The sequence below is a fragment of the Chelonia mydas genome, chromosome 5, assembly GCF_015237465.2.
Source record: "Chelonia mydas isolate rCheMyd1 chromosome 5, rCheMyd1.pri.v2, whole genome shotgun sequence".
Classification (NCBI taxonomy): Eukaryota; Metazoa; Chordata; order Testudines; family Cheloniidae; genus Chelonia; species Chelonia mydas.
In genome coordinates, this window is record NC_051245.2 from 119,960,310 (window position 1) to 119,980,365 (window position 20,056).

At 42.6% G+C, this 20,056-nt stretch overlaps 1 protein-coding gene across 1 annotated transcript in view; it reads right to left on the minus strand.

The window, feature by feature from the left end:
* The window catches only part of GRIN3A (glutamate ionotropic receptor NMDA type subunit 3A), a 92,396-nt gene that overhangs the window by 37,827 nt on the left and 34,513 nt on the right, over positions 1–20,056 (minus strand). The window contains exon 3 of the mRNA XM_037902173.2: positions 14,688–15,735. Coding sequence (XP_037758101.1) covers positions 14,688–15,735 — 1,048 coding nt within the window. The remainder of the gene's footprint in view (positions 1–14,687; positions 15,736–20,056) is intronic.

The following is a 20,056-nucleotide window of genomic DNA, read 5'->3' on the forward strand; positions in this document are numbered from 1 at the left end:
ACACTGAGTTCAATGTGCAGTTATCCCCAGGGCTCGTCTGCATGGCCAGTTAGTGCTTGGCAAGCTAGTGTGCTGTAGATTCACACCTCCGACAGGAGCATGCGCGTAAGGAGGGCAGACTTTGTGCTTACCATACAAATACTACCACTTTAATTATACGCTCCTCTCTACGTCGAGCGCTGCAGAGACAATGCCGCTAGGAGAGTGCAGGCTGAGGAATCAGTTCCTGACCTGACCCATCGGGGGAAAGAGCGCAACGCGATACAGCAGTGGGACAGTAAGAGCATCAAGCCGTCGATGTTAACGTTGCAGCTTGGTGATTATGGACACATAATATCAGCATGATGAGCTTGGTCTTTTTCTGCTGCTTTGCAAGGCTGGAAATGGCAAGCTATCAAATGCAAGCACTTAGAAAAAAGAATAAAGAGGAAATATTTTGTTACTTCCAATGGACCATATTCCTGGCTCCAACAACACCTCAGTAGCACAAAGCACCATGGTCAAGCTGCCTTAAAGAGGCATTAGACTGGGACCCTGTACCTCATCTCCCCATTGGTGAAATGGGGATGATATGCTTTGCTTTCTCCCACCCTTCATCTGTCATGCACAGTGAACTCTTCAGGCAATGATGGTTTCTTACGCTGTTTGTACAGTGTCCAGCACAGTGGGGCCCCAATCTCAGCTGGAGTGTCTGGATTTCTGTCCCACAGATCATAATAACAGTAAGGTGCCTTATCAAACCTGTAAGTGGTTAGACCTTAGTGCAGAATAGCATACCATGGAAGTCAGTCAAATGTTATAAAATCCTGATGCTGGGACACATGTGCCTTGCAGTGTCAATGAAGGGAATAACTAGTGCTTCACTTTGCTACTAGACCAATGACCACTTGGCTGAAAATAAAGCCATCGGCTTCTAGCCATCAGTGACCTGAGATTTCCCCATTGCTAAGAACAGAACATGGCATCCTTGAGAAATTAGTGCTGCAATGCAAGAATTTGCAATTAGTTTTTGACCTAAAGTTGGTTACACTGATTGTATATCATGGAGGGTTTGCCTTATTGATGCTTTGCTGCTGATACAGTGGAGGGTTCAATCCTGGAACTGAACGTTCACTCTTTCCTAAGGCCTAGTTTCAAACTAGGCCTTATCTAAATTAGGTTCCCAAATCCCACACGTAGGCACCAAATAAGAATGTAGGCACCCAAATGAAAAAAGTAAGGCCCAGATTTTCAAAGGTCTTCAGCGCTCAGCCGCTCTCATTATTCTTAATGGGCGGCGCTGGGCTCTTTTGAAAATCTGACCCTAAAGGATTGAATTTCCTATCTTCTCAAACCGCATCAAGCCTCCGGTCTTGGCTTGGCTTCCAGCAATCCTCAGGTTGGCAATATCTGGTAGGCTGGCTGAGATATTATTCCCCGCTGTTTAAGGGAGACTGAGCCATGCAAAGAGGGTGCAGATCACTGCTGTACACTGGCTCCAATGTACTGTCGGCTCTGCAGTAGTGAACGCATTCAAGACCTCCTTGTGTTTCATTCGGTTGTTTCTTGAAAGGTTCAGCATTCCCTGTACAATACAACTGATATTTACAATAACAGGTTCATCATCCTAAGGTAATATATAGATGAAATATACTGCAATCCCGGTGAAAGAAAATAACAAACGGTGTAATTTACAGATGTGGAAACAGCCGAGGAAGGACGAAAACACACGGACCGCTGCTGCTGTGGAAACAGCAATGACTAACCAGCCACTATGGTCTAAGCCAAAGCTCAGTGAAGACAATGGGAGGCTTTCCAATGACTTCAGTGTGCTTTGCATCAAAGCACTTGCAAGGCAGAGAACTGGCTGCCAGTGTGGTAGGTGACCATAAAAGCCAAGTTGCAGATGAAGCATTAGAGCGATAGGGAAAGGCGTTACAAGGCATGAAAAGAAGAGCCGAGGGAAAGGAAAAGAGAAGGGGGACGGCTGGAGGACAGGACCAGCTGTGACAGTAGCAAGGATGCAGCCGGGAGGGAAGGAATAGGCTTTGTGCAGTGCATGGATCAGGGACTTGGATGCAAGAATTCTACAAAACCGAAATCAGGCAAATTTTGAACTACGGGGCTTCATCTCCATCAGGGGTTTCCAGTGACTTCATAAGCCTGTCTAATCATTCACAACATCCCCAGTACCCCGCGATGGAAGAGCAGCTCTACTTCACAGTTGCTTTTTATTTTTTTCCCTGCATGAGAGACCTAGTGAAATGTGTTCTGTGTTCGGTGGCTTCCGTTTGGCACTTAATACTTTAACTTTCCAATATTATGTCCCAGCTGCAAGACACTGAAGTCCTTTTGGGTTCAGATTCTTCAGTAAATCACTAGAACTCAGCTGTGCACTGAACGCTAACGAAACACATGAATTATCACCTTGTGGCTTCTGACAAATTCCTGCAGAGAAAAAAATGTGTCCTTGAGGAATCCTTGTGCAGCTGTGAAAATGGAAAACCTCTGCCCTCTTAGTCAGTGATCCAAAGCCTCGTGACGGCAATGGGAGACTTTCATGGGCTTTGGGTCAGGCTCTCACGTGCCCCAGCTCATAACAAAGCATCTATTACATGCTTGTCATAGCAGCAGTGCAGAGGCCTTTTTGTTGGATCAGCAATACCCAGGATGTGAAAGGTCCATGGTTCCACATTTCTAAATTTAGCTCCGTGCTTTCAACATCTAAGTGCTTTTCAAAGACTAATAAATTTGCCAGTACTCTTGTATCATAAGGAAGAAAATATGTCCGTAAGTTTCACTGGTGTTTATGGGCCTGATCCAAAGCTCTCTGAACTCAATGTAAAGAGGCCCTTTAACTTCAACGGTCTTGACTCTGGCCCTGCATTGTCTGATGTTTTCCCTTCCTTTAGGAAAAGAGAAAGTTAAAAGGCAGTGCAACTGCAAGGAAGTTTGCCCTCAAAAGTCCTTGTAGTACAGTCAATTTTCAATAGGGCTTTTTTCTCCCCTTGACACTGATATGCTCATGGTTGAGTCCCTCAAAGCTATATTGTACATGACTTTGAAGAAGAAGATATCTAATTTCCAATCATAAACATGGTTTGGTTTTGTCTGTCTTTTAAGATGGTATACCTGTCACGAAGCTTGGTGGAAATCTGCAGGTGGGCGGAAGCCAAGGAAAGGCTGGAGTCCATGAAAACACTTCCCCTGCATTAAGTGACATGGTTCAGGGCATTGCTAAGAAGCTGGTGGCATCTCTGAGCCCACAGCAGTCCGTGGAGGTACTGCAGAAGTGAATTGACAGCCTGTCCTGCTCCTGCAGTATAGGGAGGTGACTGACATTCAGGTCAGGCAGTCTTCTAGTGCCCTGCTTAATTAATAAGAAGTTCTTCATTCCTTCCTCACTAGTCTTTCCCCCATGCTTCCAGGACTGGATTTCAATAGTAGCAGGTGATTCTCTTCACATGCCATAAAGATGGCTGATGGGCTGGGGGCAGTGGCTAATCATGATCTTCTGAAATGATATATGGAAGACAAGGGCTATAAAAGTGAGGTTGGGGGTGCAGGCTTCTGGAGATGCCCTAAAAGGCACCAAAAGGAAGGGGTTTCCTAGGCCTGGTAGAGGAAGAGGAAGTTCATATTACACCTTTCACCCACTTCTAGGAGTGACTGACAATTATATCAAACTTTCATCCAGAAGAATCCCAAAGCAGTTGACATGCTTAGGCCCCAATTCACAAAGATACCTAAGCATGCTTAAGTTTAAGCATGTGAGTTGCCCCACTGAAGTTTAAAGTTAGGGATGTACTTAAGTAACTTGCTAATGGGGGCCTCAGTGAAAAGGTATTGGTCAAATTCTGGATGCTTGCAGCACTTCCATTAAAGATGCTGCACAAAAGTATCAGAGGATAGAATTTGGCCCCAAAGGTATAGGAAGTGGTGATGGCATACTCTCAGGGCCAGGAATTCCCTTGCTACATGGTATGGCATCACTGACGTTAACCTGTAGTCTTCTTTAACTCAGTGATTTTTTAATACTGCATTTAATAATCACAAGAGGTACATTACAACTATCTAGACCTAGATATAGTTCCAAGACCTGGTTTGGGGTTTTCAGGCTAATTGTGAGACTGCATAACTCTGAAGGGAAGGTTCAAGTTTTAACATTGCTGAGTCCAGCCTAGCAGGATGATCTGCAAGCTTAGAAACTAAATTCTGGGATTGCAAAATGAATCTACAGAGGAGCAAAGCATGAGCAAGAAGCAAGCCACGAAAGGCTTGGAGGGTTGAGTCCGATGAGTAAATCTGAATTATCCAAATTTATTGGGTTTGCAAATTTGGGCTAGATATCTCATCAGAGCAGGCTTCCCTGGTACGTATCTGGCAGGTCCTGTTTCAGTCAGGGTGGAAGGAAAGTAACCTGAGTAGAACTTTTCCTTAATCAAGAATTACTGTAAATATTTCAAATAACTTTCCAAACTCATTTAAGTCTGTTACAGGAGATTTGCAATGAGGAATCAGAAACTTAATTCTCCAAAATCCTGATCCAAAGCTCACTGAAGTAGATTGAAAGACGACCATTGACTTCAATGCGTTTTGGATTATATTGCAATTCCCTTGTCTTTTGATTAAATGAATCTCAATGTTTCTGGCCAATGAGTATGTCTCTTCTTGTGAAAAATACACTTTAGGAGACAGCTGTGGCATTCCTGAGGTGTGCTTTGATTTCTTTCTTGGCTGCTAAGAAGGAATATTTGAATGCATCCCAAGATAAATTAATTAGAAGGGCTGCTGAACTGGATTCTAGTGATGGCAAAGGGAAACTGATGACTGTCAAATCAACATTATAATCGGCTTTTCACGTCTTATGTTACTTTCTTATTGAAACACCATTTATATGAATGGGGGAAAGAAAGGCCAGGTGTCTACCTGCCTGATGGGAAGACTATTCAGAGTTTATACTTTGTCTGCTGTACCAGTCACTAAGGGAGCATACTTGAAACACCCCTTTCAGTCCTCTGGGTTTCTGAGAATGTTATGTTACTTCAAAGTAGTTTGGATTGTGGTAGATCTGCTTATTATAATTATTTTATATAACTCCTGAAACTGTGGCATGCTTTTTAATGACAAGTATAAAGACAAGGTTTCTGCATCAAGGAACGTTCAATCTAAAGCCCTGATCCATTGGGAGATAGTAATTTGACTTCAATTGGATTACTCCTGTGCTAAAAATTAAGCACATGCTTACTGTAAGTGCTTTGCTGATCAGGGTCTAAAATTGCAATCTCTTTAGGGCAAGGATGAGAAAAACACTGAAACACATCCTTAACTTTGAGCATGTGACTAATCAATGGGACTACTCATGCACTTAAAGTTAATCTCATGCTTAAGAGCTTTGCTGGATCGGGACCTAAATCACTGCTGTTGCACAGACACATTGTGTCAACTTCTGTAAAACTACACTGGAAACTAAACAAGGAAGGAAACATTTTGAGATTTTTGTGCTCAAAACAGAAATACTACTAAGTATAGAAGCTTATTACTTTTCTTGTAACAGCACTGTCATGCTAGCTCCATGGAACTTAACTTGGCAAAGTATGCTCCTGTTTCATCTTCTAACTCCAGGAACTTCTACTCCTCCATTCTTCTGTTGTTCTTGTTGGTTCCTTTATTCATCTAGTCTTCCCTTTGTAAAAACATCTGTCATCCATGGCAGAGAGCTCAAGTTTTGGAGAGTGGTTTATTTAATTCTTGACTGAGCAGAGTGTTACTGCAAAGGCCCTGAAGATTTATCTGCACAGCTGTGGCAGCGAGCGACCCGTTCTGGGTCAACAGACTTGGGCTTGTGCTACCATCTTCTAAAACCAGCTGTGTAGATGTTGCGGTTTGGGCAGGAGCCTGGGCTCTGAAGCTTAGGGTAGGGCAAGGGCTTCAGAGTGTGAGCTATAGCTGAAGCCACAATTTCAAAGCATTGTCTACACAGCTGTGCTTAGCACAGTAGCCCAAGCCTTCATCTATTGACCTGGGCTGGGAGGCTTGATGCCAATGGCTATGTAGACCTATCCTATGAAGCTTAAGAGTACTCAAACGTCCCAGTTAGAGAACGTTTTTAATATAACATAATTTCTTACTTAGGAGTGCAGCTCTTCTTCTCCCAATTTAAAAACAACAGCAGAGAAACAGTGTGATTCTGAGTGATTACATGGGCAAACAAGAAGAGTGAGGACTGGGTGCAGTTAAAGCCATAAAACGAAAGACAAAGTTTGTGGAATATACTGTCCTGTTTTCTCCTATACATTCAGGGCCAGACTTTTTAAAAAGAGCCCAGCATGCAACAGCTGCCATTTAGACATGCAAATAGGGGCCTAGATTTTCAGTGTAGGCACCTCAATGCATCCCAATTACTAGAGCTGTGCATGAAACTAGAGCTTCTGTTTCATGAAGGATTTTGATTTTGAAATTTGTCTTTATTCTGAACTGGAACAAAACCTCCAAATTTTGAAGTCCTCCAAGGAAAATTTTGTTTGGGGTTGACTTCCACTTTTTGTTAAAATAGTCAATAGAAGAGGTAATTTCAAAACAAAAAAATCAAACACTTTTGTTTTGAAAAATGTCAAAATCAGATGTTTCAATGTCATGGGCAACGTTTTCCCGGTTCTCTTCCAAAACCAAATTCCAGAAAAATCATCTCAGTTTCACAAAGCATTTCAGTTTTGACGGAATCGCATATTTCAAAAGAATATAGTTTAATTTAAATTTCTCTGGCCAGCTGTACTGTGGTTAGCCTCTGATTTAGATCTGTTCTATTCTGTTCAGGTTCTTATGCCATCATATCACTAGTTTTGTTGCAGCAACACACTATCCAGGGTGAAGACTCTGTGTGTGTGTGTGTGTTTGTGTGTGTGTGTGTGTGTATGTTTTCATTTTTGGGTCGAAGCATAACTAACACAGTCAGCACATCTCCTCTAACAAAGAAGGACCACCAGAGACATTAACTGGTGCCCACAAGCTTCTGGGATTCAGATGAGCAGGGCGGGGGATTTAGTACGATCCAAGTGAATGACGAAACATTTTCCTCATAATTTTCTCACACCTGTAAACAAGCACCTTTGCTGTGAAGTGTAGAGCAGTCTCCTGGTCTGACTGAGGAAATTACTTGATCTCTGTAAATCTCTTGTCAGTATTTCATGCAAATTGCATATTGATTTTATGCGGATCCTTTAAGTAGCATTAAGGTTTGCAGCCTACCTTATCATGATCAAACAACAGTCTGAATGCCCTCAAAGAGATGATTCCCCCCCCCCCAGCAGACAGTGATAACAGTCTACACTGGACAAGGATTATGGATTCACAGATGCAAGAACACACAGGAATAACAAAGAGAGGAATTATGGGCTATATTTGCTTGTAGCCGAGTATAATTATTGTAAATGACTGTGCCTTTCTTTAATGTTGGTGGGACTTCTCACCAGCCAAGAGTGTTCCTCTAGCACTGTATGCTTGTAATATTGGCTATTTCACTGTACTACTTAGATGAGAAAACAACCTATTTTTCATTTCATTTTAAAAGTTGCCAGAAAGAAAAGTGATTTAAATAATGGAAATAGAGTGCATTTGACTCCTTTGTCAGATCCTTAGGTGATGCTATTCTGCAGTTCCTAGTATGGTTTTTAAGTCTGTGATTAGATTCCTCTGTATCAGCTTTCAGCACAATGCAGGTGACCAAAAGCAGCGAGTGCCACCCGTTTTAAGGAGGTGTCGAACGTGCTCCTTTCTTGTGTTGTCATCTGTCTGATGCAGAAGGCCTTATATTTTTCAAATGGGGAACCCCAAAATGGAGGCTGGTGGAATTAATAGACACTCGAAAATTTTGGGTTAAGTGACTATCCAAGGTCAAGACACTGGCTAAGATCCTGATCCTGCAAACAATGAATACTCCCATTTATTCACTATAGTTATTTGTTTTTGCTGCACTGGGGCCTAGGTCAGGAAAAGAAGCCCAGTCTTCCTATTCCTTGACCGTAAACTCTAATCACTAGTTCACTCTGCCTTATTTGCTAACCTCAGTCTCATCAACATGCTGATATAGCCCCTCACTTCTACTCCCACTGTTGTTAAGACATTTCAAGTGATAATTAAGGCAGACTTCTAATTATTTGTTGCACTTCATTTCATGATGAGCAATCATACCCTAGAGCTGAGTAATTGATTTATTTGGTTCATTTGGGGTCAAACAAAACATTTAGTTTGACCTAAAACTAAATATTTGGTGTTGTTTTCAGGTGGTTATTCCCCCCCCTTTATTTTTTTTAATTACATCCAGCTAAAATTTCACAATGAAATACTATTTCAATATGAAAAGTTGAAACGCTTCATTCTGAAAAGGTCCAAATGTTTCCTTTTGACTCCTTTTTTTTGTGTGCATTTTTTCCCTCGCTTTTTTTCGGGCTGAAACTATTTGACCCAAAGCTTGCAAATAGTTTTTGTTGACCTAAAACTGCATTTGTCAACAAATGGACTAACAAGTATTAAACAATTCATCCCCAAAATGTCACCCAACCCTAGTGGTACCAATGTTCATTTCCTTGTGCAGCTTCGCAGATGTTTACACAAAGTGCAGCATGACTGGAATTCCCGCCCAGCTTAACAAGACGGCTCCACGCATCCCCTCTAGAACCTTACCGCAGAAAACGACACGCATCTCGATCCGTTAAACATCACTATGACAACATATATCTTTATGGAAAGGCAGTTACATTATTTATTTATGTTTACAACAGAGGCATGGATGTTCTTTGGCAGCACTGACTTTGGATGTTAATGTTTTTTAATGTCCTTCACGGAGCTGACAGTCGCTTTAATTTTTCAGTATTTGCTGTCTACTTGCTTGATAGCTCAGAGGGGATTTAGTTTGTGAGGCAGACCTGCCAGCCTGCAGCACAGAAATGATAGTTGTCATCCACCACCTTGAAAAGGTTGGTTTTCTTTAAACATTTCAAAAGCACAGTTCTCCGGGGGCACTGTCAATTGAGGAGGAGAAGAAAGTGTTTGTGAATCCAGAAATAAATATTAACTCATTCATCACCTGTTTGAAATGATAATTTCAACCACAACAAGGAAAAGGCTTGTATTCTCAGAGCAGGGTAACCAGACAGCAAATGTGAAAAATCGGGACGGGGTGGGGATAATAGGAGCCTATATAAGAAAAAGACCCAAATATTGGGACTGTCCCTATAAAATTGGGACATTTGGTCATGCTATCTAAGAGGCGTTTTTACTAGGTACTTTTATGATTTGAAGAAGCTATTGTGTTACCCTGCAAGAGTGGAATTGGGCCAGGTGGGCCAAATCTACGAATTAGGTTGCAAACAGGGGAGCTTTAGGGTGGAGGCAGCTAATTAGAGAGAGGCTCACCTGTGCAGGAATAGGCAGGGTCTATAAAGTCAGGTAGCAGGCTACAGACAGGGCTGCTGGGAAAGGCTGCAGGAAGGCAGTCAGTAGTCACTCCCTGGGAAGAGAGTGCCTGGAGGTGGTATCCCCAGAGAGAGAAGGGGAACCAGTCAGAAGTAGGAAGCAGTCCAGGGAAGAAGCAGAGAGAGGAGCCCAGAACTGCTGAGTGAGGGTCCCTGGACTAGAATCTGGAGAAGAGGGTGGGTCTGGGTTCCCTTACCAGCCATTGAGGGAGTGGCACTGGGCAGTGAGAGGGAAAACTCCTTAGGACTGTGAGAGAGAAGGGACTTTGCTACTCCGAAAGGGGGACTGCTGAGTGACCTAGCTCAAGGGCTAAGTCCTGAAGAGGATGCTGTGGTTCTTGGGGCTGAGAGAGGGGCTGAAGACCAGAGGGAGAGACAGTGTGCAAAACTGTGGATGGGGGCATCAGCCTCGAGAGTTAATCCCCAGAGTGACCAGGAGGAGGTGCCAGACCAGCAGTGAGTGGTGCATCTTGTGACTAACACCCATAAACAAAAAAACGAGGGAGTGCAGGCTTAGATGGTTTTGGTCGTATGAAGTGCAGACCTGACAGCTTCATGGGTGAGAGGGTCTAACAGATCGAGACTGAAGGAAAAAGACAAAGAGGCCAGCCCAAGAAGAAGTGGTGGGCTGTCATTAAGGAAGTCCTGTTAGCATGTGGTATGATAGAGGATATGGCACTGAATAGAGCACTCTGGAGGGAGAGAACTTGTAGAGCAGACGCAATCTGATTGGATTAACACCAGGAAGAAGAGTTATTCCGAGGTAAATGCAGGGACTGATACCCAGGAAGCTGTCTTGTTGGCTTTTACATAACAGTAGGGAGTAAACCTTCTTCCATAAGGATATTCTTGCAGTGAGTGTCAAGGTGGCAGTGCCTATAGGCTTCATCCTGCAAACGCTATTGAGAATACTGCTCACTACTCAGAATAACCCTGTTGATTTCAGTTGGACCATTCAGGGTAGTAAGCCCTAAACTCAAGTCAGCATTCAGCGTGTGCAGGATAGGGACTTCTGTTTGCAACACCTCACTGTTTTCTTCCTTCAGCATTCTGTGCCAAGTTTTGCATCTTGGCAGAGACAGTACCTAGCAGCTGTAATTTACCTGGCGCTATAGAAAATCCTAAGCCACTCTCCACATTAAGGAAATTCATGCTGCTCTAACTACACGGAGGGGACTACAGGGGGGCGGGCAGCTTAGCTTTGGTCTAGCAGGAGATGCCCAGGGCTGGAAAAGCCAGGTCCAAGGGGCAGTGGTGGAGCTGAACTGGGAAACTTGCAGGATGCTCGTTTGCACTGGAGATGTATGTGGATCTTGGGAAGTTCAGGCTGAAGCTGTTGTGGATTCAGTGAAATGCTCGTTTTACAGCTTCACAATAGATCCCGACCAATTTAAGATTTCTAAAAAAACTGATTTTTAGAATATAATTTATTTCTGGCGCTCCTGGAATTTATGCTGCCCACTGATTTCCCAGTGAATAATAAACTGTAGATCATCGATTCGCTGAAGAGAACTCATTAGTAAAGCAGCACATATCAGCATACTGCTAATGACTTACCTTTTGACTAAGGCACATACTAAGATTAATGTGGCTTATTACGGTGATTCTCCAAGACCCTTTGCTAAAAAGATTTCTAATGATAAAAACACTAAGCTATTTAGGATGGTTAGCCAGTAATTACCTGCACACAGTTGTCACTGATAGCTAGTCTTTAATAACCCTCAGATACGTTTTGGTCAGTTTTATATTTTTTCATGTTAGGTAAGACAAATTGGTCTTAATGTAGAAATAGGTCTGAGCCAAAACTGAATCACCTAACATACAGTGTCTGAACTTCTGGCAAAGTTAAAATTCGGATCTAGCACCTTTACAGACGGTGGTCTGTGGTGCAACAGCAGAGAGTTTTAGTGGATATGGGAAGATGGTGAAAATAGCAGTGAGAGAGCTAAGTAGGTGAGTGGGCAGGGACACTGGAGAAGTCCACTGCAGATGTCAGGAAAAGGCAAGTATTGGGAAGAAGCCCCATTCTATTAAAAATGAGGATTTAGGCTTCAATCCTGCAAACATTTACACACATGCTTTACTTTACCGCCATGAGTAGCTCCCATTGGGACTACTCATGGCAGTAAAGTTAATCCCCTATGTGTTTGCAAGATCAGGGCCTTAATTATTTAGCTCTAAGCCAGAGACACAACCTTAGATCCAAATGTGCTTTTTTTTCCCAAGAGATAAACCAAAAATCCAGGATTCGAATGTTCTTGAACATTGTGGCGTTTGAAACTTAGATCAGAATTTTGATGTTTGAGCCATTCTCGAATATACTTCCTTAAAGGCCTAAGCTTCTTAGGTCTACTACAGACATTTCAGTGGTATTCAGATACACCAGCAACACCAACAGAGTGAACAGCATCTGGTAACCCCAAAACATAAGTAGGAATGGGCTAGATGAAAGCAGCCAAACCACATCTTGGATTTTCTCCCTTGAAAAGCAAAGCCACCAATTTGGAGTTGGTACAAAGGGGCAAGAATTTAATGCCAACTGCACTGGAAATTAAAAAAATAAGATGTATACAGTACGAGGAACCAAAATGTTGGGCTAGCCTGATGCTCTATTTGCTGTTGTCTCTGCAGTGAGACAAGAAACCCATGTATGATGTATTGGTTCTGATTCTCCGGATCATTAGTAGTTGGTGGATGAATTATGGAGATACCACACCTTTCCACACACACATGCACTTTTAGAAAATAAAATGGAAGGTTCTATTTCTAAAGTTTTCCTTGTCCTCCCAAAGAAGATTTGTAAATTGGGGGTAGCCGTGGTTTTGATTGATTTCTATGCATGCTTTGCCTTAATTCCTATCAATGAAAGTGTCCCTACTCACTAGAGTTAGAGTGGACACTGCAAAGAGAAGATAGAATGGATTTGCCATAACCAGCTAATGCAGAGGGTGGTGGTAACACAAAGCCTCTCCAGCTAATGAAACAAGCCCAAAAAACCTATTAATCCAACAGGCAGTTATCTCGCTTTCCATCTAAATAGCTGCCTCACCACCAATACAATAATATCAGGAACACAAAATAAAATTATTCAATGTTAAGCCGTGTTCCAGTCTTCATGGTGGTCCTGTCTACTGAGCAGGCAATAGAGCAAAGGAACGATATGCAAATTCACCTTTCGATGTGCCCAAACAAAACCCACAGATCTGAACATCCCAAACTTTGGCAGTGGTTCGAAATCCAAACCTGGATCCAGATCTGAATTCCTTGGCTAGCCCATATTAAAGCCCCAAATCCAAAGTCCCTGAGCGTTGGGTGAGAGAGGGTGTTCAATATCTGGATCTGAATTCTGCGGTTTCAGCCCAAGCTGTAGGTTAAACACAGTCTCAGTTGATCTGACTTCTAACATACTTTAGCCAGCAAGTGCAGAAGGGAGGACACGATGTCGGCCTGTTCTGGAATATGATCTTTAGCGTGCTGCTAACGTAGTCTGGCTGTGTTAGGCAACAACACGGTCTGTCAACATGGGTCTAACTGGAGCTGTGCAAATAATTCATTGAATGAAGTTAGCTTCTTTTTCTGTTCGCAAATTGTCCATAAGCACTTCACAATTTTCTTAAATGTACTTGTTATTTTAAACTATTCACCTAGTAATTTCTATGAGTCTTTCTTGGTCTGTAGGTTACTCACAAGTATAACTGGTCTGGAATTTTTCAACTAAGTGTTTTTTTCATCAGAAAATGGATGATTTGTTGAAACACAGGGTCCATTTTAATGAGTTTCTCAACTGAAAAATAATGTTGAGACATTTCGAAATGTCCCATTTTGACATTTTTGAAATGAAAAATTCTAGCTCAAAATGAGTTGACATTTTGAAAATGTTAAGCCAATTATGATCAAAATAATAAAAATGTTGAAATCAAAATGATATGTTTCAAAATTATCAAGATTCATTTTTTGATTGACTCAAACCAAAAGTTTTCAGATTTTTGGTCCACATACATTTTTGAGATTTTTGACTTTTCATCCCAATTCAGGATGGGAAAACTTTTCAGTATCTTATGGGGAGGGTTCTATTGACAAGGACTTTGTTGTGAGTATTCAACAGGTTTAAAACAAACAAAAGGAAGTACTGCTTCACACAATGCACAGTCAACTTGTGGAACTCTTTGCCAGGAGAAGTCATGAAGGCCAAGACTATAACTGGGTTCAAAAAAGACTTAGAGAGTTCATGGATGATAGGTTCATCAATTGTGATTAGCCAAGATGGTCAGGGGTGCAACCACATGCCCTGGGTGTCTCTAAGCCTCTGACTACCAGATGGTAAGACTGGATGACAGGGGATGGCTTACTTGATAATTGCCCTGTTATTTCATTCCCTCTGAAGTATCTGGCATTGGCCACTGTTGGAACACAGGATATAGGGTTAGATGGACCATTGGTCTGATCAAGCATGGCTGTTCTTACATTCATTATCTCAAGTGAGCGTTTGGGTAGGGCACAGGTCATGTGATTATTTCTCTCAGATTCCTAGTGCAAATGCTCACAATTATTAATCTGAAATTCACTATGTTCTATAATGTTTGCTGTTTCTGCTATCAGGAAATTCACTTGCTGGAATACTCACAAGGAGTGAACACAAAAGGCGGGTGACCACAGGTGGAAACAAGTTCAATTGCTATGAAAAGTGTGTGTTCCCAGAGGGTGGGATTTTCCAAAATGCCCACCTTAGCCCCACTCTGCTCCCATGGAAGACAGTGGGAGTTTTACCATTGGCTTCCATAGGAGCAGAATTAGGCTAAAGCTGAGTGAGTGCTTCTGAAAATCCCACCCAGAATGTCTCTAACTGAGCACTCAATCTAAGGTGGTGTGACCCTATTCAGAGTGGCTCAGTTTATGGCTAGCTTAGCGGAGATGGAACCGAACCAAAACCCAGATCAATCCAAACATCCCCAAATTTAAGGGTATTAGAAATTCAGATCTGAATATTGCAAACTGCTTCTACCTTTATAATAGCCTAAATCAAAACCTTGGTCCAAAGAACCCCAAACAGCGACCAGTTTGCAATCTGGCTTTGAATCTAGCAGTTTAAACTTCTCTCTGTTCAGCTTTTCTCCTGGATCTGAGTCAGGAGATAATTGACTGTAATGTGACTGTTTAGACTCCATAAATTATGTAATACTTAATGTAAACTGGGAAGAAGCAAAGACTGAGTTAACAAAAGTTGCCATTCTTTACCTTGGGGTCATGTATTCCAGAAAGCTCCTCATAGATTTTCTCTCCTACCATGACAGCAGCCAGGTTTGCTGTGTATGTCGACAGGCAAAACAAACAAAAAATGGCCCAGAGATTCATTAAAAACCTTCCAGTCCAGCATTTGGGGGGTTTGATAGCAGCTGTTCTGCCAAACAAGATTGCGTAACAGACATTCAGGGCAGAGGAGAAGGAGAAAACTTTATTCCTGTTTCTTCCCTTGGGGGTCATCCCAAAGGGGCTTTTCCACTCATACAGTGTGAGAAATACTGCTGTGATATGGAGGGCAACAAATATTCCCAGCCACATGGTCCAGTGGAGTGGCCACATAAAGGCTCCAATAGGAGCTGCTGTATCTCTGGTCCTCACTAAGATGCCCAAGCTGGTTGAAAAGAAAGGGCTGGTGAAATCAATCACTTGGCTACGGGCTGTATTGATGCTGAATGATGTCACTGCCATGTGGGCTGTCCCAGCCAGAAGGTCACCCACAAGACCTGTCCAATGTCCATTTTTCCAAGCTCCGTACTTCCCATCACCAACAATGTACAAGTCAAAATCAAAGTTCATATCCTCGGCCAACTTCTCCAGCAGGTCGATGCAGTAGCCATAGCAGCACTTTTTGAACTCAATGGGCACGGTGTCGTTGCCCCCATGAAGGGTTTCAAAGAGGCTATCCAACATGGCTGAATCGTTGGTCAGAGGATCCAAGCACAGTTGTCCTGCGGGGCACAGCCCTTCATCATCCACCTTTCTCGTGAAGACAAAAGGGTGTTCTATCAGTGTTACCACTCTCAGGTGCAGCCGGGGAGGGTGCAGGATGTGGTTTTTGTGCCTCTGGGCCTGCTCTGGCCATATCCCACGATCCATGATGATCTGTCCATCTTGCCAACTCCCCAGTCGAGTCCACATTGGGTTCCCAACAGGATCATGCTGCAGATTCCAAATGAAGAAGCTGTTTTCTGAGCTGATGATGGAAGAGCCTTTCACTTTAATGTGGCCACTGAGACCGTTAAAGGTCGTGTTGGCTAAAAACCTGTTGGGAGAAGAAATGTAAGAAAACAGAGCCAGACATCCAGATGGCTGAAGCCTTACACTGCTTTAGAGGAACAATGGGCTTGTATTGAAAGCATTGTACTGGGACTCAGGAGAGCTGTCTGTTTCCTGTTTCTGGCTGTATGACCTTGGGCAAATCATGTAATCCCCTAGTGCCTCACTTCCACCATCTGTAAAATGGGGATAATTATGCTTCCTTTCTCCCACCCTTTGTCTATTTAGATTTTAAGTTCTTCAGGAAGGGACTGTCTCTTACTAGCTGGGCAGTTATGAATCCTTCTGATTGAGAGAGTGCTAGCTGAGTACTTCACCGCCTACTCTGCTTAGCCTTATTAGAAATTTAATATCCATACAATGCAAAATAATAATCATGCTAGTGCCATATTAAGTTTGAGAAATCAAAGAAGCAAAATCCAGAAAAAAATAAAAGTTACAAGGCCATATCCTCAGCTTGTGCAAATCAACATAGCTCAGGGATCTGGCTGAGAATTTCTACTGCAACACAATTGAGGCATAATGTACACCCTACTCATTTTAGGGTATAGCTTAACTAACATAAAACAATAGCACATTAAGCTTTATATTCAATATGAAGAATGAGAATAAAAAGTATTACAGGCCAAATGCACTCGTTGGGTTTTCTGGTTTACACTGGCAGAATCTAGATTGAGTCATCGGTTGTGTAAACAGCACACCTCCCCACGCACAGGAGTGAATCAGCCCAACATCTCTGAGGTGGCTAAATTGTTTTATAAACTTTCAGTTCCCTGCTACTGCAGGGGCCTAGGGCATTGGTGCACTTTAGTCCCTCCTGTTCTCCGCCCGTAGCACAATAGCATAGTCTCTGGAGGGCTGTAATTCTTTGGCCTAATTCCGATTGCTGGGTTTAGTGTGCAGCCGGTGGCCTGTGATATTCAGGAAGTCTGTTGGCCCCTTCTGGCCTTAAACTCTCTGACTACATGATTTGAGAGATTTCATGACATTTAAAGGGTTGATTTCGCAACCTTATCAAGTTAATGCGTTTTTCTGCCTCTGATGTCCATGTTAGATACTTTTGTCGGTGGTGGTGGTACGTTAATCCAATCATCCAAAGGGAGCCGGGCATAAATCACATTTTAACAACTTATGCTCTTATACTGTGGCTTCTATGGCCATTAATCACTGCATATCCTATATGCAGCATTAATGAAGTTCAAAGTCAAGGGCCTTCATGGACATGGAAAAACTGCCTTAGTCAGAAACCTTAAGGAGAAGCTAGAGCAGTTCAGCTGGTATCGGGCTCAATCTAGCAAGGCCTCCTGTGAGGTACAGAGCAAAGTCTGTAGGAGTTAAGTGTTCAGCATCTTGCAAGCATCTTGCTGCATCTGGCTTATAAAAAGCAGTTCTATTTACATGGGTCCCTATCAATAACATTTCTGTACAGGCTGCTGGCAGGCATGTACAGAGAGTGGGTAGTTTACCCAGGCTTGTGGACATGAAGGGTCAGATCCTCAGATGGGGTAAATCAACACAGCTTCAATTTACACTAGCTGAGGATCTGGCCCTAAGATGAGGCTGTGTGATCTGTATGAAGGTTTGGTTAGTGTCTGTAATGCCGGCAGACAAAGTGCCAGCTCATGCCCAGGCCCCTAGGCGTCCGCTGACCACTGACCAAGACATACCTGACTTAGTCTGGCTGCCTTGTGTATTATTATTATTAACATAGACGTTAAGATTAAAAGAGTGTATTTAGCGTTTATGGAATACTTGTAGGATGCTGCATGTAAAATTTCACTTATCTGTACCCCATGTTATATGGTGATATGAAGTGTTTGCATTGCAATCCTCTGTAACTGTGTAAAGTTACTAAAGAGGAAAGATGCGTTAATATACATAACAATCCTGGCTTCCGACAGAAGGTGTTAGGTCCGGCTCACCAAGAAGGCCCATTGAAACCAAATGGGCCACTGTGGAACATCAAAGAATGAAGGCTTTGCTAATTGCGCTCTCCCCCTACCCTCTACCACATGAAGAAGAGACGTGTGTGTGAACTCATCCCATCAGTTTGAATTTATGGATTTTTATTCCCTTCTTCCCAAACAAGAAACTGCATCTTTATGCTGCTTGGACTCTGAGGGGCAAGGATCACTAAGCATAAGCAAAAGATCCCTAGCGCTTGGCCTGAGTTAGTCCTAAGGAACATACAGAGCTCTTCCTAGTTAATAAACCCTGACACAGTTTGTTATAGGATTGGCTACAAGTGTTATCTTCAGTGTGAGATCTAAAGTGCAATTGATGTGGGGTAAGTGGGGTAAGTCTTTTGGGACTGAGAGTAACCTGAATGTTGTGCTTTTTTGGCATAAGGGACCATCTGTCTCCAAGGCAGGCTTACCTGGGTATCAAGATAGATCGGACTGCCCAAGGGGACTGTTTGTGACTCCGTGTTAAGGCTGTCACAGTGCCTGAGGAGTTTATACTTGGTTGGTGAAATCAAAGTGTAGATCTCGCAGCTAGTTTGGAGTTTGTGTTCTGCTTCTTAACAGTCTGCTCTGAAGCCGCTCCTCGAGCTCTTGACCCACTGCCAGACAGCTAGACACAGTCATTCCATTGTCATTCTAAATTTAACAATGGAAATGAGTTCAAAGGGTGATGCTTGCTCTTTACTGTTGTATTCTGTTTTTCATGTTCATTCTTCGGCAGAGGCGCTAAAGCTCTCATAACATACCCTAGAAGAACTATGTTTGTAGTATTTGGATAACGATTTAATTAAAATAGTCTCATCTATTTTCTTTAGCTTGATTACATTCTTGCAAAGTTTAGTAAGGGCCAAGAACCAGAGCAGGGAGCAAATCAAAACACAGGCTGCTGAAATTGCCCAAGAAGCACAGTTAAAGCTTTAATTCACAGGCTAGATGAGGCTTTAAAATCCTAATGCCTTATTCCTATAACAAGGGTGCTCACAAGAGGAAAAATTCACTCAGCAGGAATTCACTCTCATCATAAGGAAATTGCAAAAGCCTAGCCCCAAAGCCTAGGGGGAAGTTCTGCACATTTTGCTATTAACTGAGGGCCAGATCCTTCTTTCATTAAAAAGTGAAAATATTGTAGGCCACATTTTAAAACTTGGATGCCTAGACTGGAGGCCCAAAATCTGCATTTGGGTGCTACAATGGGCATTTAAATGTCCAACTATCCACTGACTATGTTCAATAATGATCTGAGAGCCCAGGTTTTACGAGCCTGGCTTTGCTGAGCTCTGTAGAACTATACCTAGTGGTTAGAGATATAGACCCTTATCCTGCAATGAGCATCTGTATGGGTGTAGGGTTCTATCCTCATAGAGCTCATTGCAGGTTTGGGGCCATACATGGAGACAGACAAAGGAAAAGCAGAAAGTTGCCAGTAGTTGCTTTATGTTGAAATACCAAAGCAGGTGGTCTGGTCCTGTAATGTGATCCGCATGGGAGGTCTGCTTCACCCATGTGGAACCCCATTAACTTTATTGGGGCTTCATGCAAACAGCAGTTTGTCAATGCAGATCACAATGCGGGATCGGGACCTAAGAATATCTTGTCCCGTTGATTAATGCATTCTTATGACAGCAGCTGTATGTGCAAATGCCTGCCATCAAATAGCTGTTTGGAATGCATCTGCTCTCCCTTTCATGTGCTGTGAAATTGGGTTTGCTTTCCCAAGACGCGCAAACAGTTAAGAACACAACTGCAACTCTTGTCATGAGACTATTTAGATTTCCAAAGAGGGAAAAGAAAGGATATTAATAAACGTGCAGTAACGTAGCATAAAGCTTGTGCGTTTGTTACAGGCCTGGCTTTCTTCATTTGGTCATCAACTTGATCCTCTGCATGTCTCCTTCAACCGTTAAATTAGTCAGCCATTTGGTACCTTGAAATGTCCTCCTGCTGTGGTGGTATTTCTCAAAGAGTTAGAAGATTTAGTGAATTATTTTGGAACTATTTCCCTGGGTGCTTTTTGAATGGAATGAAATTAATCTCACAACCCAATGGATCACCACAGTGTCGTTCTGAAGCCCAAATCAACATCTGTTCTCATGACTAAGGTAAGTCTATCCAGCAAAAGCTTACATGAGCCACCTACTCAGACTACAGTAGTTTGAATCCAGCTAGGATGGGTTCCCATAGCACCGAAGATAGAACAGTGTGGGCAGTCTTCGCTGCTATTGTTACCCATGCTAGCAGGATTCTAGCTGGTTTGGGTGATTTGTTCATGCACTGTTATTGCTGTGGAGACATACCCTTATTCTACTTAGCTGAAACAACTTTCTTGTGAGCCTTAAATTAATG